This window comes from Sciurus carolinensis, chromosome 5 (assembly GCF_902686445.1).
Source record: "Sciurus carolinensis chromosome 5, mSciCar1.2, whole genome shotgun sequence".
Lineage (NCBI taxonomy): Eukaryota > Metazoa > Chordata > Mammalia > Rodentia > Sciuridae > Sciurus > Sciurus carolinensis.
The window spans coordinates 121,370,345-121,382,696 of NC_062217.1; the positions used below are offsets into that span (position 1 = coordinate 121,370,345).

The 12,352-nt window shown below is 59.5% G+C and overlaps 1 protein-coding gene across 1 annotated transcript in view; it reads left to right on the forward strand.

Annotated features, from left to right (window-relative positions):
• The first annotated feature begins 212 nt into the window (after positions 1–212).
• Col13a1 (collagen type XIII alpha 1 chain) overlaps positions 213–12,352 on the forward strand; it is a 140,494-nt gene continuing 128,354 nt past the window's right edge. Inside the window, exon 1 of the mRNA XM_047553785.1 lies at positions 213–1,027. Within this exon, the coding sequence (XP_047409741.1) occupies positions 734–1,027 (294 nt within the window). The 5' untranslated portion in view covers positions 213–733. The remainder of the gene's footprint in view (positions 1,028–12,352) is intronic.

Below are 12,352 nucleotides of genomic sequence, written 5' to 3' on the forward strand. Positions count from 1 at the left end.
GCCTATAAATAACCCCAAGTGTCACTTCAAAGAGGACAGGGAGCGCGGGAGAGGGGCTCCTGGCCGGCTGATGAGGGTAGCGGCCCTGCACACCACGCCCCCCACCCCGGGCGAGTTTGCATAAATAAACAAATCCAAGCAGGAGGCGGAGGGGGAGTGGAGGGGAGGAGGAGGGAGGGGGCGGGAGAGATTAGTTTGGGAAGTAGCAGGGATTGCTCATCCGATCCGTGCAGCCGCAGAGAGTGTGTCAAGTTACAGAGGCGCCGGAATCTGCCCCAGCGCTCCTCGGCAGCGGCCGCGACCCACCTCAGCCCATGGGGCCCTCCATGTGCGCCCCTTCACCCGGGGACTGAAACTGGCTCTCCCGGGAGAGGCAAGACATCCAGAAGGACCGGCAGCGCGGCACCAGCTCGAGGACTCTGCAGACTCTTGAAGGGGAAGACAGGCGGGGAGCCGGCCAGATTCCCCTAACTTTCCTGGACTTGGAGCGTTCTTCAAAATAACTTTTTCCTCACTTTGGTGTACCCCGATTACCGCTGGTTGTGATTTTCGGCTTTCCGCCTCCTACTGCTAATTTTTCCGTCCTCTTTGCCGGAAGCAAAGGAAAGGGACGTTTTCCAGCCACACAAGTCCTTTCCCCCTGCCCCACAGTTTGGATCGCGCCTTTCTCGGCAGCGGCTCTTACTTTTATTTATTCTATTTATTTATTTATTGGTTCTCAAGACGCAAGGGGATGGTAGCGGAGCGAGCCCGCAAAGCGGCAGCCGCCGGTACCCGCGACCCCGGGGAGCTGGGCGCGCCCGGGACTGTGGTGCTGGCGGCGGCGCGAGCCGAGCGCTGCGCGCGGCTGCCCAGCCCAGGGTCGTGCGGGTTGCTGGCGCTGACCCTCTGCTCGCTGGCGCTCAGCCTGCTCGCCCACTTTCGGACCGCGGAGCTGCAGGCCCGGGTGCTGCGCCTGGAAGCAGACCGCGGGGAGCAGCAAATGGAGACGGCTATTTTGGGACGAGTCAACCAACTGCTGGACGAGGTCTGTGCTCTTTGTTGCTGACTTTTATCCCTCCCCGCGGCGCCCCCTCGCGCAGCCTCCAGGCCGTCCACAGCCAGTGCCGGTGGGTGCTCGCCCTCCGCGCCGCCGGGTGCGCCCTGGGCTAGCACGAGTTGTCTGCGGGACGGGTGGGGGCACAGATCGACGCCGTGCTGCCAGGGATCCGGAGAAACTGGTCGGCTCCGCTCTCAACGGGCGCCCCCATGTCCGACCCTGGGAGCACCCTGGGCGCGCCAGGCAGGTGGAGGAAGGCAGGGCGCACGAAGGAGGCAAGCTCCACTTCATCCGCCGGGACTGACAGGGGTGGTGTGAGAGGTCCCCGCGCCCACGCCGGGGGCAGCATGCCAGGCCCGGCAGCCGGCCCAGGTGATGAGCCCCTGTGGTCTCCCCTCCACCCCACCAGGTTAGGCGCTGCCTGTTTTATTGCCACTGTGGGAAGAGGGAGTGACGAATTGAGTCATCCAAGGGTCTGCGAGGAGGGGGCATGCAGGGGACAGTACTGGGGGGGGGGGGGTTGTCATGGTCTTTGCTCATTGGTCCAGGGGCTCGAGCCCCTAGTGTGGGTCTCCAGCCCCTAGTGTGGGTCTCCTGGCTCTGCTGTCGTTGGGCATGAATTAGCCCATACTTTCTTGTTCCCAAGCTGGGGTTCTTATGCAGGGGCCCTTGGAAGGGTCCCTAACCTTTTTTCTGCATAAATGATTCTGAGCTTTCTCCCGTTTCCCAAATTTCCTTGATCCAAGTAGATGAAAAACTAATTATGTCACTTAGCCATGGTACTCTTGGGAGTGCATGAAGGGATGGTGCCTCCCCAGAAGGAGGGACAGGCCTTCACCTTGGGCTATCAGAGGCAAGTTTGGACCTTGCTGGAGTCTGGACTGCACAGAGAATCCAGGCAGGTGAGGACCGCAGAAGCCGGAAAGTGGTCCTGGAACAGGTGTGGCGGTGGCGGGTTTCCACGGGGAGAAGTGGAAGGAGTCTGTTCCCTAGTTGGAGGTGGTATGGAACAGCAGAGAAAGAGCAGGTGCTGGTGTCTGGTCACTCTAGGTTTTCATTCCTGCTGTGCTACTTGGAAGCTGTGCAACCTGGAACAAATATGCTGACCTCTCTGAGCTTGCAGAGTCGTGGTGATGATGGCAAACCTCGGAGGCCAGCTCTCACAGTGGTGAATGCTGTGGCCATTTGCTTCCCTAAAGCCTGGTTCCTCCCCAGTACCTTTCCCAGAGTGCTTCTCCAGACTGGTCAGGGAGGGGGTGTTCACAGGGCCAGAGCCGAAGGGCGGCCATACGGCAGTGACTGCTGCTAGTAGTGCCACCAGGGCTGCTGCTATCAGCTCATTCCCACGCCCTCCAGGCCCCAGGGAATCCAGAGGACTCGTCAGGACGCCCACAGTCCCCTGCCCCCAGGCTGAGCAGCAGGCGCAGGCAGCCTCTGCTGGTCGGCCGAGTGTGCAGATGGGACTGGCTGAGAGGGTGTCAGATGCCGCCTCCAGGGAGCCCGGGTGCCTGGCTGCCAGTGGCAGCATCTGGCCCTGGAGACCCCTCAGTTCTCTCCACCCTCTCCCTGCCCAGGACCCCCGGTCGGGCAGGGTGAGCCCCAGCCCTTCCCAGCTCCGCGCTTTCTCTGCTGATGATGTAGCCGCACCAAGTCGCATGCTCCCGGGGCCTTGGGACTAACGACCTGCCATGCCCACCCGTCCTCTCGAGAACAGCTTCGTGTTTACCCCCTAAACCCCCAGATCGCCTCTGCAGAGCTGAGCGTCAACCCAGAGATCATCTAATGTGACCCCACTTTACAGATGGAAAAACTGAGGCCCAGAGAAGGGCAGCAGGTTGCTCGAGGTCAGATGGTGAGACCCGGGACTCCAGCCTCCTGACCTGGTGTAAGGTGTCTTTGGTGTCCTGCCAGGGCTTCCTGAGAGCCAGCTGTGGGCCAGGCCCTGTGGGAGACTCACGTCTGCCTCTTAAACTCAGTGGTACATGGGACACAGAAAGAAAATGGGTCGTGACCTTGTCATGTAGAAAATATTGCAATAACGAAAGGGGGCTGGGAACCACGTTCCATGTGACATGATCTGATGGTGGTGGTCATGGTGGGCTTCGGGGGAGTTAAGTGAAGATCGAAAGGGTGAATAGGAGTTTGCTAGGGGAAAGAGGGGGAGGGTGTGACCTGGTGCTAAGGGGCCAAGGGACCCGTTCTGGAGACTGGAGCCAGAGGGTAGGGTTTTCCTTGGGGTGCTGAGGAAATTCCAAGACCCCACGGGCTGGGAGGACAGGAGGGTCGAAGATATGGCCACAGAGAGAGATGGGAGCCGAGGCCAAGAGGGAGGCAGAGCTCTGTGAGGACAGTGGGGAGCCACCGGCGGGTTCGGAGGAGGGCGCTGTGTCCCCAGAGTGAGAGCCCAAGGCAGGCAGATGGGACACCACTGCAGGGAGAGGGGCGGTGACCTGGAGCAGAGTGGAAGCAGGGTCCAGAGGAGCGCCTGGACGGGGGCTGCAAGGGTGGGACCCGAGCTCTGTAGGGAAGGTGCGGGGACCCACGGGAGAGTGGGAGCCGTCCTGCGGGTGAAGGCCTGGCCCGTGCGGAGGGGTGGCTATAGTCCTGGGGCTTCTGGAGGGACACACGGGTCACATGGTCCCATACAGTAACCACTGGTCACATGTGACTTACATTTGCATTCATTAAAATTAAGTAAAAGTTAAATTTTCATGTCCAGTCACACCGGCTCCACTTTAAGGGCTCAGTCGCTGTGGTACCAGCAGCACAGCTGGCGGAAAGTCCTGCTGGACAGCACCGTTGGGGGCAGCGTCCAGACCTGCAAAAGTGTCCCCAGGCAACTTGGGGGGATCCACCCTCTGTTTTCTTTCCCAGCTGTGGGCAGAAGCAAAGGAGAGGCACAGGAGAGGCGGGCCAGGCAGGAGCAGGCCCGGCAGAGCCATGGGGGACGAGGAACAGGCAGAAAGGAGAGCAGGTCTGTGGAAGGTCGGGCAGAGGTCCAGCCTCGTGGGGCCACACCACAGGCGACCAGCTTAAGGCCAAGAACAGGATTCTAGCGGGACTTCGCCAAGCGGCCCTCAGGTTCCTCCTCTGTACAGAGCAAGCCCTGCCTCCCTCCTGGGATCGCTGCAAGACCCTCTGGAGAGGCAGCCGGGAGCAGACACGGAAAAGTGCCACCAGCAAGAGCTACCCAGGACCAAATGAGCGCGCAGTGGGGGCGGCCAGGCCGGGGGCGGGCAGCCTCAGGACAGTAGTCCTGGGGCGCCCACCAAGGAGGGTGGAGGGCCTTGGGCAGGACACCTGGAGAGGCACAGCCCTGCAGTGGCCTGGAGGCAGGAGCCCGGGCGCACAGTGGGCAGGGGCTGGGCTCTGTCTGCAAGGTGGAGGGAGGAGGGAGCTGGGAGGCCAGGCCAGGCTGGGGACCCAGTAGGAGAGGAGCCTGAGACAAAGGCGAGGGGCCCAGCCACTGAGCGTGTGGGTCGGAGCCGGGACGGACGGGGGAGCTGGAAGTGAGGCCTCCAGTCAGGGCCCCACTCTTCCCCGTCGGCGCCTCTCCCCTGGTCGGGGACCCTTAACGAGCACTCCAGCTGCCTGTTATTTGATTTGCTTGCTGTGAAGAAAGAAACTGGAATGTCCCAAATGGAGAAAATCAGATGACACCTAGGACAGGGCAGCGGGCGTGCAGCAAGAGGAAGGAGCGGACTTGACACCAGGCAAATGCGTCCTGAAGGGCCAGGGGGCGTGGAGGACGGTGTGGGCAGTCACCTCCAAGGTCAATTTAAGGGCCACCAGGCAGGATCCCCAGTCCCAATAATAATAACGGCAACTCTAATAAGACGTGGGGTTTCCGGGGCAGAGAGTACAGGACCCAGGCCATGCAGTTACCAGCCCGGCTCTTTCCAGCCTCAGAGCTTCCAGAAGGATGGCCACTCTCCTTAACCATCGTACAGTTGAGAAGACCCCCATCACCTCCACCACACTCTTGGTGATCCTTTCCTTCAGACGTTAAGGAATCCCCTGGGAGAGGAAGTGGTCAGGCTAAAATGTCAATGTACCCCAGGCAGACTGCGCTGGGCCCTAGAAATAGCCATGGCAATAGGAACGTCGTATATTTACAGCCTGTGCACAGGGGCCTTCTTTTGGGTCTTTTTCCAAAGAAGTATTTAGGGGTGCAATGAATGGCTTACTTACTGTGGCTCTGGATGAGGTTCCCAGGACTGAGATGGTAGGATGAGGGTGGGCACAGGGTAGTCTGTGCAGTGTCCTGGGAGTGTGGGGACCACAGCTGCCTGGACCTCAGGAAGTGGACAGACCCTAGATCCAGGCACCCTCCAGTGTAGCCTAGCACTCTCCTGTGTCAGTCCCAAATCTGGTCCTTCTTGCAGGTCAGGAGCCAAGTCCGGGCCCCTCATTCTATGGCTGGGGAAAAGATCCAAAGGGTGCTCTCAGCAGCCAGCATCTCTCCTCCACACCACCCCTTCTCCTTTCCAATTAACTGGGTGACCAATATGTGGCAAGTGTACCCTGCTCCCTTCCCATTCCAGGGCCCTCAGCAGACATTGCTAATCAATTGCAGCCTACTCTCCACCTCCTCAGACCCTGGGTTTTCAACTCCATTTTCCAGGAAGCCACTTGTAACTAGTGGGCGAGTTGGTGTTCGGCTCTGAGATTCTTTCATGATTCTAAGTATTTTTGTTTTTCCAAATACAAGGTGCTTTGTGATGGGTAAAGTCAAGGAGAGTCATTACAGCCTTACAGCTTCTCCAGAGACCTTAAAAAAAGCAAGTAACTCCAAATCAGACAGAGGACCTCATCATGTAGCCAGAGGTGGAGACAAAAGCCAAGTTCCATCTATCACAATTTGATCACTCCCAGGAAGGTGTCTTTTCTTTCTCCTTATTCTGAATCATTCTAGATTTGTCCCCAGGCACCATGGAAAAAGCCTTCTCAAATCGTCCCAACCCAGTCCAGGCTCTCTCCCTGCTCTGACTTCCTGTGGCTCTTCCTGGCTGACATTTAACTCAGAGGAGCTAAACGCTATTGGCTTCCCTGTCCCAGACCCATGGCAGACCTTACTAATCACTGCACACTGTGTCCACTGAACCTAGATGGGCCTTGGGATCCTTCTCACACAGGGTGCCAGTGAGCAAGGTAAAGTCTGCTGCACGCAAGGCTTCCCCACCCCACCGTGCCTTTAAATGTCTCATCTCTCCATTCAGCCATATGCAATCCGATGACAGAGACGGCTACTCCCTAGTCTCTGGGTCTCTTATCGAGCCCAGTCCAGGGTTTTGCAGGCAGGAGGCAGACCTGGCCGTAAGTTTCTGCTGATAGAGGCCACAGAAGTCATCTTGGCCAGTTATGCCCGCCTCGTCCCCAATCCAGGACCCAGCTATAGGCTCAGCATTTGCTCAGGGACAGTGTCACCTGGATGGAAGGTTTCCCAGCAGCCAGCAGCCAGCAGACGGTGACATGATTAACTCCTCTAAGTCAGGGCAGCTGCCTGGTCCTGGCAGGGGAGGGAGGGCTCTGTGCAATGGTTCCACAGGACGCCGCAGCGGGGGTGCTGTCCCCACCCGTCCCCTACTCTGGAGGTCGGGAGCCGCTTCTTCACCTGCTCAGGCTGCCTGGCAAGTCTTCCTTTTTCTTTCGGCAGGGGACAGGGACCCAGCAGTGAAGCAGGCTGGTGCACAGCCCTTGGTACCGTGTAGATCTCTGCAGCGAGTTGTGGGACCTGAGCCTCAGGCTCCGGGTGGGGAAAGTGGAGATGACAACGTCCTCCTCACAGGGTGGCAGGATTAAACCGGACCACGCACCCAATGTCATCTGTGACCCTTCCCACCTCATTCATTGCTGGAGGGGATGAGATGGGGCCACTCTGGGTCCACAGCTTTTATTCAGAGCTAATATTTAGTGAGCACTTACTGTGTACCAAGCACTATTCAGAGAGGTTTAGATCTATGGGTTCACAGAATCCTCACCCTGACCCTCTCAGTGGTTGCTATTTATTTATTTATTTACTCATCCCTTTTTACAGAAAAGTAAAGGAGCCCCAGGGAGGTGAAGTAACTTTCTCGAGATCACACAGCTAGGGAGCAGTAGAGACAGGTCTTGCCTCCAGGCCGTGTGGCACCACAGTTGGCTTCTGAGCCACCATCTATTCTTGCCTGCATCGAGGACCACACTCCTGTGGCTGCTGAGGCTGGCCTGGTCAGCCGGGGTCTGAAGAACCATTTGCTGGGTCTGGGGTCCCCCAGAGGTGGCGTTCACTGAACCCACTGGACAAGGGGCCTGCATTACCACCTTTGTTGTCAGAATGACCCTGAAGATGTCATTCATGTCGTCTGAGCTGGGTGATGAGGACCCTTCCTCGAGTCCTTGTCCAGCCCTGGCGTGTGGAATGCTGGGGCTCCCAGGAAGGGACGGGCCTGTGACTGTCTCCTGGACTCAGAAATGGCCGAGAGGGAGCAGAGCACCCTGTCTGGGGCTCGCGCCCGGCACAGCGTGGTCCCGGGCAGGGGTTTTGTATGAACGGCAGTCCCAGTTCCACTTGCTCGCGGACCTGCCTTTCCTTCTGTGGGCTGTCTGTCCGTCTGATCAGTTGCTCCAATGCCCTTTAGAAGCAGGATGGGGTTCAAAGTTTTGAAGCAACTGGACATTTTAAGTGACTCTCATTCCTTCTCATCGGATCTAGAAGCCCTCAAAGGCCTGACCTGGACCAGTGACCTGCTGGCTGCCACCTTCTCCCCGAGTGGGGGTCCCTGAGGGTCAGGCCCGCCAGCGCGACATGCACAGACTCCACGGGGCGCTGGCTCTGCAGCCGGGGCCCCCCCGCGCAGGAGTTTGGGTATAGCCCGGTGCTCAGAGCATCCTGTGCAATGTGACCCAGACCCCTCCCAGGGTCCCCCCAGTGCCTGAGGGGCTGAGAGCGGCAGCAGCGGGTCACAGTGGGAAGTCAGTGGGAGTCCTACTGTGTGCTGAGCAGTCTGAAAGACTGGAGGTTTCAAGAAGGGCGAGCAGTAGGTTCTTCTGGGGTGTTTCCAAAAACTGAAGCCAGTGAGGGCTTGTCATTTAGAAGAGAGGTTTCTAGAAAGGCCTGGAAATTCTTCTGCCACCTCTTTTTTTTCCCTGCCCCCAGTGCAGTGGGTCACCCCAGGGCCTCACGCGAGCTAGGCCAGCGCTCTGCCGGAGCCGCCCTTCCCTGCCGCTGGTGGTGGGATTCTGGACCCAGAGTCACCTATTGGGTCCTCGGGAAGTGAGGGGCGAACACTGCCCTCCAAGGGACACTGAGGCCCAGGGCTGTTGGGGACGCTGGGGCTCGCTGGACTAGGCTCTCCTGGGCGTCGCCTGGGCCCCAGCAGGCGCCAGCAGCAGCACCCCTGCTGACTCTCCAGCCTCCCACGTGGCCAGTGCTGCCATCGCCCTAGGGACAGGGTGTCACAGGTTCCGTGGCTCGAAGGGTGGGAGGGAGCTGCTGGCGGCCGGTGCTCCCTGGTCCTTCCAAGAGCATAGGCACACTAACACAAAGGGGCGGAACTGGCCGCCCAAGAGTCTGGGCATGACACCAAAGGGACACCGGGCTCCTGTCGCCCTCCTTGGGGGCTATTGTGGGGTTTCCCAGGCACCACGTGGCCAAGTGCACTTGGGCTGGGCCTGGGAGGCCCCTTCCCTCCCTCACCCCCACCCCAGCTGCGGGGGCCCCTGGTTGGCTGCAGTGGCCTTGGTCCGTCCCCTGAGTGTGACTCTGGTGCTCCCTCCGAGCAGGCCCTCCCGCCACCCCAGCTGGCTTCCCGCAGGGGCCTCCTTGTTCTTCACGGTGCAGCGGGAGGCTGGCTGCCCCTCTCTGTCCTGGGGCTTCCACCACCAAGAGACTCTGCGCCCGCAGCCACCTGTGCAGCTACAGGCGTCCTGAGAGGGCACTTCTTCTGTGTCGGGTCATGCTCTGACCAAGTGGCCTGCAGGGCAGGCCAGGGAGCGTGACCTCTGGGGACAGGGACACAGGAAGGGCAGTGGGTTAAAGGCCACTCTCGGGGGCTCTTCCTCTACCTGCCGCAGGCTGGCACTCGAAGTTTCCTGGGCACGGAGGAGGCTTGTGACCTAGGAAGTCACCTGCCACTCCAGCCTCCCCCACTTATAAAGTCAGAGTGTGGGAGGGAAGGGCCTGCGTGAGTCACGTGCCGCCCAGGACTTGCCCCCAGCAACCCTGGGTTCGCACACCCTGGGTGACGGAGAGCTCACTCCTCGTGCTGCGGGCCATGTCACTGGGGCCAGAGCTCCACCACGCCCACCATGCACGACTCCTGAGGGTCTCAGAGCACCTCAAACTCAATGCGTCTAAACCGAGCAAAGCCCAGCTTCCCCCTCGGCACAGACGACCACGACGTCTCGGCCTCTTCCCTCCATCACTGTCTGCCCCTCATCCACTCTGCCCTGACCCTCTTTCCCACCGGCAGCCACACAGTCACATCATCTCCCTGATTAAAACTCTTTAGTAACGACCCATCGCTCTCAGGTCAGAGGCAAATATTTTCGGGCTTACCACGCTCTCCGGTCTCATGACTTGCTTGCTTTTGGCTTTCAGAGCCCAGCCATATGGCGGTGCACAGTCATGGCTGGGGACACAGACTCTGGAGTCAGTTTGCTGGGTTCAAGTCCAACTCTGCTAATGGCTGGCTGTGTGACCTTGAGCAAGTTGTTCAACCTCTCTGTGCTTGGATGGTCTCTGTGTCAGATTAGGGTTGATGCTAATGAGAGTGTCTCTCCCTATAAGGGTTGTTTTTAGGATTAAGTCAAAACATAAAGTGCTTTGAGCGGCGCCTGGTCCTCTGGTAATGGATATTTTAATCTCCTTGAACAAGCCAAGCTCCAGCTGTCACGGTCACAGAATTAGGGCACGGGCTCTGAGCCAGGCTTCCTGGGTTCAAATCCTGCCTCTGGCCCTCCTGGCTGATGCCGACTGGCAGGTTACTGCCCCTCTCTCTCTTCCTCAGTTTTCTTGCTCATAAAATGGGTGGCTGTTGGCACAGAATGAATGAGTGTTGGCAAGAGGTTTGCCTGTTTCCTAAGAAATGCACTGTTGTGCAAGCTTTGTCCCCTTGGCTGGCTGGTGCCCGTGTCCCCAGCACAGCTACCACTTCCTTGTGATGAGCCCAGTCCCTGGCCACTCTCCCCGTCGGCCACAGCCCTGCTGACCGTGGCTGCCCCCATCACGTGCGTGGTCCTGTGTGGCTCTCGCCAGCTCAGTGGGGACAGTCTGCACCTCTCGGCTGGGGCGCGTGTCTCCAGGAAAGAGGCTCCAGCTTCTGCCCAGGACTCTTGCCGTCAGCAGCCAGCTCCGTGGTCAGGGCCCCGCCTCGTCCTGCACAGGCCCGGAGAGGAGCCCTGACCCGCTGAGCCCCTGGGGGTCCTGCACCCCATGCCGCCGGCTCCCACCCACAGCCGGCTGCGGGACTCAGCCCTTGACTCCCCAGCAGTGCAGCAGCAGGGCCTTAGGGTAGCAGAGAGGAAGGACTTCCCCATCCGAAGGCCAGAAAACTTGCACAGAGGCGTGAGCCTCCTTGTTCTAGCTTTCTGAACTGATTGGAGCTCGGGGTGGCGTTTGTCTGTGGTTCGGATGGAACGCAGTCAGTGGCAGCTCGCGGCATCCGGCGGACCCTCCGGCCCCTGTCTCATGGCCCTGGGAGTCTGTGATCAGGAGCCAAGGCCCTTGACAAAGAGGGCTGCGGAGGGAAGGAGACAGCTCCAGCACCCCCTCGCGCCCCTCCCGGCCACAGCACCCAGCCCGGAGTGACTGGGCGCGGCCTCTCTGGGTGGGCGTGGGTGGGATGCCCAGTTTCCTCTGCTTTGATTTTGCGCTGCCGGCTGCCTGTACCCTGGGGCGCGTGGTGGTGCGTGGTGTGGGATCAGTCCGCTTCTGCGGTCCCTGGGGTCCGGCCTTCGCCCTAGGGAGTCAGCACCGAGCAGCCTGGTCCTCCCCAGCCTTGAAGGCCTTCCCGCCCCTTCACCACGAGCCCCACCCCGCCGGAGCCCCGCCCACAGCCCACCTCCCTCCTCCACAGGGGCCAGGCCCCGAGCTGGCCCAGAAGTAAGGGGTGTGGTTCTCCAGGGGATCAGAGACGCCAGAGCGGCCCTGTCCTCAGGGCCAGCTGGGGCTGCAGCCCAGGAGGCCCTGGAGGAGGCCGGAGCACAGCCCTGTGCCAGGATCAGGGTGTGGCGCACCTGCCACGGTCAGACCCTGGCGCTTCCTCTACTTCAGCATCTAGTCCTCCTGCCCGCAGGACAGGGCTGGGGCCAGGAAACCTGACCACTCTGAAGGGGCCAGGCCAGCAGGAGGTGCAGGCAGTGAGGCGGGCCTGGCAGCAGCTCCAGACAGGAGTGGCCTTCACCTGGCCTGCGAGCTGCACGCAGCTGGACAGGTGCCCCCTCGCGGGCCTGGCCCCCTTCTCCTTTTCTCTTCCCGTTTTTGTCCCTCCAGCTAATATTATCCCGACTCCAGGGCCAAGGAAATCGAGGTCCTGTGGGGTCAGACCTTCCTATATGTCGAGGTGGAACACGGGGTCTAGACACCAGCTCCACCCGCCTGGCCAAGCTCCGCCACAGATAGTGACGCTGCGTTGGCGTTTGGAGTTCATCCACACCAACCCAAAGACAGTCCCCAGGGCAGGTGCTGCTAGAAGAATTCATACTCTAATAATAACAAAACATCACTCATTAAGGGACTGTGGTAGAGCGCTTGACACATTGCCCAAGGCCCTGGCTTCAATCCCTAGGCTGCTCACACAAGCACACCATGAACTCACAGCTTCTTTTTAAAAACATTAATTAAGGCCGGGCACAGAGGGGCACACCTGTAATCCCAGAGGCTGGGGAGGCTGAGGCAGGAGGATCACAAATTCAGCCAGCCTCCGCAACTTAGCAAGACCCTAAGCAACTTAGTGAGACTCTGTCTCTAAATAAAATATAAAAAGGGGTGGGGATGTGACTCAGTGATTAAGCGCCCCTGGGTTCAATCTCCAGCACCAAAAAAAAAAAAGAAAAAATTTTTTTTAATTAAGTGATTTTTTTTCCCTAGCACTTAGCACAGAGCCTGGCGTCTGGTGCTCAGTGAGTGGCCACGATTGCTATTCATGCATCCTGTGTGTCATCTCGTTCAGTCTCACGTCAGCACTTCGGAGGTGGCAGCCGTGCCACAGGCCATGGAGTGGAACTCAGAGTCCCGGCCTCTCTCTGGGCTCCCTCCCATACCATGACTGGGACCCAGCAGGCATGACAGAGGCCCCAGGAGCAGGTCCCTTTAAGAGCCCCGAGGTTGGG